This window comes from Nelumbo lutea, chromosome 7 (assembly GCF_056320005.1).
Source record: "Nelumbo lutea isolate HS-2025 chromosome 7, American lotus-T2T, whole genome shotgun sequence".
Taxonomy (NCBI): Eukaryota; Viridiplantae; Streptophyta; class Magnoliopsida; order Proteales; family Nelumbonaceae; genus Nelumbo; species Nelumbo lutea.
This window is the reverse complement of record NC_142690.1, coordinates 55,530,887-55,535,574: the sequence shown is the minus strand read 5'-3', so window position 1 is coordinate 55,535,574 and position 4,688 is coordinate 55,530,887. Positions and strand designations below refer to the sequence as shown.

General features: G+C 39.8%; 1 protein-coding gene across 1 annotated transcript; it reads right to left on the bottom strand.

Moving 5' to 3' along the window:
* Positions 1-309: 309 nt before the first annotated feature.
* Positions 310-3,182, bottom strand: LOC148846477 (chitinase-like protein 1). The gene is made up of 2 exons (XM_088955824.1): positions 2,584-3,182; positions 310-1,192 (listed from the first exon to the last, which is right to left on the bottom strand). Exons 1-2 carry the CDS (start codon positions 2,969-2,971, stop codon positions 621-623), a joined length of 960 nt encoding a protein of 319 aa, XP_088811950.1. The 5' UTR covers positions 2,972-3,182; the 3' UTR covers positions 310-620.
* Between the last annotated feature and the right edge of the window lie 1,506 nt (positions 3,183-4,688).

Sequence of the window (4,688 nt, the reverse complement as noted above, 5' to 3'; positions counted from 1 at the left end):
GCCATTTGGTCCATTTCTTTTTTTGACGAGTCTGTTTTTTAACAGGATTTTACTATTATTTTGTTGCCCTCAAAGCACCTTATGTTTTTTCTACATTGCACCCTACTCTTGCGGTCTTTTCAGTTGTAGGTAAGGAGGTACTGTCATAAATAGGGTGCAGAATGGATCTTCGAAAAAGTACTACTAACACAAGGTTCAACTTACTAAAGCACACAGTGCAACCGACAGAAGCATAGGATTTGGATCCAAAGGTCTGATAATTGGATAAATGATGTTACTACTGTTATATATAGTGCATAAACAGAGATATATACTTCAATTCCTTCTTGATAGGTGATATAACTTGTTTTACATACTTTTCCTTCTTTCTTTCAAACCATGAACATTCAACAGTCTTCACAATTGAGCAGCAATAAAACATGATAAACTACAAACAAGTTTCTGTCTAGCAACCAATCCCAAAATAGCCACATTTATAAACCCTTGGCCTTTATTGATGGAGACCCTCAGTGAGAGGCTCACCTGATCAGTCTGGAGTTTGGACAAACAGATGGGGTTGTGTATATAATACAAAATACAAATAGTAGCTAGTAATCCATTGATGATCATGAGCTGGTGACTTATGAAGCTGAAGCAGGAGAAGAAGATGGGTTGAAAGCTTCTTGTTCTGCACAGCTGAGTACTTCATGGGGTCCTGCCTGCTCTCGGCCAACACCCATCAGGTCAAGGTAATACAAGTAGTGTGAGATGATGTTGTTCATGGAGTCCTCATCCCCCTGCCCACAAACCAGATCTCCATAGAGCACGTTTATGGTAGACCCAAAACCAGGGACCCTCTTGGCCAAGGTGTCATTCTTGGTGGGCTTCCAGTTGCCGACGAAGACGTCGTGGGCGGAGGGTTGTTTCTTCTTCATTGGGGTCATCCACCTCCATATGGCAGCTTGGAAGGCAAGGGTGGCATTGTTCTCAATGTACTCAGGATGGCTCAGCAAGTCCACCTTCAAGGCTTCACCGATGGTGCCATAGTTGTAGTTCCAGTAGATGGGCAAGGCCCCCCGGCCGTAGTACTCAACACCAGGGGTGCATGGGTACACATAATCTGTGGAATCACAGTAAGACTGGCTTGGGCTCATTTCATGGTTGTAGCACAGACCCCAGGCCAATGGCCCGCCTGTAGCCACTCCATAACCACCTAACAATAATACAACATTCAATACAGTCAGAATTGCATCCATTTCCCATTCCCATTTCCCATTTCCAACCAAACAGATGATTAAATAGATCTACAAGACCCAATAGTCATTATTCAGTCCATCCCCAACCTTTAAATATCAATATGCATTGTAGTGTATCATGTGCTGCTTTGTATTTAGGCTGCGTTTGAATTGTAGGAAAGAGTAGGGAAAGGTAGGAAACCTTCACAAACTTTATATAAGTTTCCCTACCTTTTCCTTCAAACCAAACATAGCCTTTTCCCCTGTTGGAAAGTGTGGGATTTGTGGAAATGAACTTTCATAATTTTTTGGTCCATCTTCTCATATAAATTTTACCCTTCTCCCAAGTGGGTAAATCACTCACCCATAAAAGGAGGAAAGTTGGCCAAATTATGTGGGACCAAAATGATTCATTGATTAATGTAATGTTTGGGAGTACTTATTTGAAAAATAAGTGCTTATTCTAAAAAGCACTTATTTCAAACAGGGGCAATATAGGTATTTTTAAAATAATATGGTGGACCAAAATAGGCCAGAAAGAAAGTGATCACTTAAAAATAAGCCAAAATTTTGGGTTTTTAATTTTGAATAAGTGCTTATTCTTAGGAAAAAACAATTATTGGTGTAGTCTTGGTCCAAAATAAGTGATTATTCGAATAAGCACTCCCAACAAATTTGAAATAGAATATTTTCATTGAATGTTGCAGGTTCAAATATTAAATATCATTAATAAATTAAACCAAAAATATTCAGAATATTATGTGTTATTAATAAAACAAATAAAAATTAATGTCATAAATAACTTTTTCAGTCTTTAATAAACATATAACATGCATATAAATTTTCTATGTAAAAATAACCAATAAAAAATGTAAAAACTTAAATATTATCAGATGGGTTATGATGGGATCATATTGAATTGGATAGAGGTGATCCATATTTGATCCTGTAATTCAGAGAATTTTAATCAGATTGAATTTGAACACAAATTTATTAAGATATATATGTATACCATTCGCAATCCTACACCAAATCCATGCATTAACAGATTTTATAAAAAAAAAAAGGAAAAAAGAAAAACCTCTAATATTTATTGGTCTAAGCTTTTTATTTCCGTCTAAAATAGCTTCAACATTAGCTAACCGGTCCTAATTGGATCTGGTTCTTGTGGACCCAACATAAGCAAACCGGCTACACTACACCTTACCTTACCAAGTGCATCGTACAGCACAAATCTGGACCATTGAATGGGGGACCCACATAGACAAACAGATCAATGATCCAGATCTATATGGTGTATGATGCACCTTCTTCGTTCCAAAACTTCAACGAATGGAATGGAAGGAAGCCAAAGGGACGAGATGCTTACATGACGTTTTGCTGCCAACATGGCCAAGGAAAGCAGCCACCTCCTTCATCTGCATGAGCTTGCCGCCGGTGGTGCCGAAGCCGTGGGGTTGGTAGAGGGCGGAGGCGGTGATAAAGGAATGGTAGTCCCAGAAGCCGACGGCGTGCGCGACGGGAGAGTTTCTCTTTGCGAAGAGATCCTCGAACTGGTAGGTCTGGAAGAAATCCGATATGGTTTGGTTGCAGCAGTAGACGGAGTTCTTGCACTCCCACCCCTTAGTGCACACTTTATTCTTCCCCTTGGCCGGAGACGGCGACGGCGACTCTCCGTTGACACTCCCGCCCAATACAATCAGCACCACCACCGCTGCCATAGTTGCTGTTACGGTGGCTTGCTGTTGGCTCCCCATTGACGAGAATCTTAACAGTAGCGAGCCCCAAGAAGAATAAAAAGAAGAGAAGATTGAAAGAATGCTGAAGCTTTACGAGTTAGAGTAGAGGTGGAGCCGAACCATAAATAAAGACAACGGAGAGAGAGGGAGAGAGAGAGAGAGGTAAGAGAAAGCGAAGTGATAACTCACGAATAAACGACGGGAACTTGGAAATGACAGTGGACCTGATGAGTTGGTGTAGTAGCTTTGTTTTGACTTTTCTTGCTGCCAAAGAAAAGGGAAAACAATTGTAAAGGGTAAATTACAAATGGCGACAGGGGAGTGAATTTCGATTGGGTCCCCACATACCCAACAGTACATGTGCATTGCGGAGATGTTCTTAATTCACGGTTGGGATATGCTATGGGGCCTGGCCCATACATGGTTAGGCTATGGTGTGAAGAATGTGTAGTGTGTTCTCTGTGTCCTCGGATCTCCTCCTACCCACAGGACACACTATAGATGTACATTCGGAATATTATATTTTCGGTGTTTACATGTTAGCATTCATAGCCCATAGCGAATGTTCCCAGTATACAACTCAAGGTTTTTAAAACCAAACTGGACAAACAATTGGCCAGAGTCCGGTTCTTCGGTCGAATGGTCCGGTCGTTTGAATTAAAATCAAATCAATGATTTTTGGAAAATTAATGGTTTTTGGTAAAATGGAACCAGTCGGACCGGTTTTTAGTTTTTTGGTCCAACCATCTAGCCTAGTCCAGTTTTGAAAACCATGGTACAATTGTAGTCTCTTCTTGGTAGGATTATAGTAGGTAGGAGATTCGGATTTATTCTATATATGTGGGGAACCATTTGCTAAAAGCCTGGTTTTTGAATCCTAGTTTATTGGCTTGCACAGTCAGATTATTCTATATATGTGGGCAACCAGTTCCATTTTACCTTTGAGTTGTTCCTTTGCCAAAAACCATTGATTTGATCAGTGATCTGCTGATCCAGGTAATCAAACTGTTGACCTGTTTGACCTAGATAATAGTTTTTGGCTATTTTTTATTTTAATTAATTTTTCTTTTTCTTTTTTAATTACAACAAACAATCCACATGATTTTGAAAAATGGATCGGAGATGGAACCATTTTGGCCACCAATTCCTGGGTTAAATGGTCTGATCATTCGGTCTTAACCCTAGATCAAACAGTTTTGGAGTCCAAAACCAAACCTGGACTCATGATCGGTTTGGTTCCTGGGTCAGTTGGTCTGACCGTCCAATCTGGTCCAGTTTTCAAAACGATGCCATCCTTTCAAACCGGATGGTGGAACTACTTACCCGAAAATCAATGTCCAAAATAGATTTTGCTACCCACAGAACCTATCCATTCTAGCCATAAGAATCTCCAGCCTGGAACATCTTCTCAAGAGCCATCCAGGCAAACGGTTCTGTTTCACCCTCAACTTGGTCCTTGGCCAAAAACTGTTGGTTCGGTCAATGACTCGTTGACTTAGGCATTTTTAGGATATTTTTTATTTTAATTATTGTTTTATTTTTTAGTTAGAATGGACTGCTTCCAATTGGACGATTGAACCAATGACTCAAAAACCCCATTGACTCATAAACCAGTGGCCTAGAACGGTTCATTTATGGGTCGATTTTAAAACCTTATTATAAAGTATAGATATAAAAACAAAGTTTAAGGCATTCTCAAGATTGTTTATTTTCTTCTTCTTCTTCTTTTGAGACC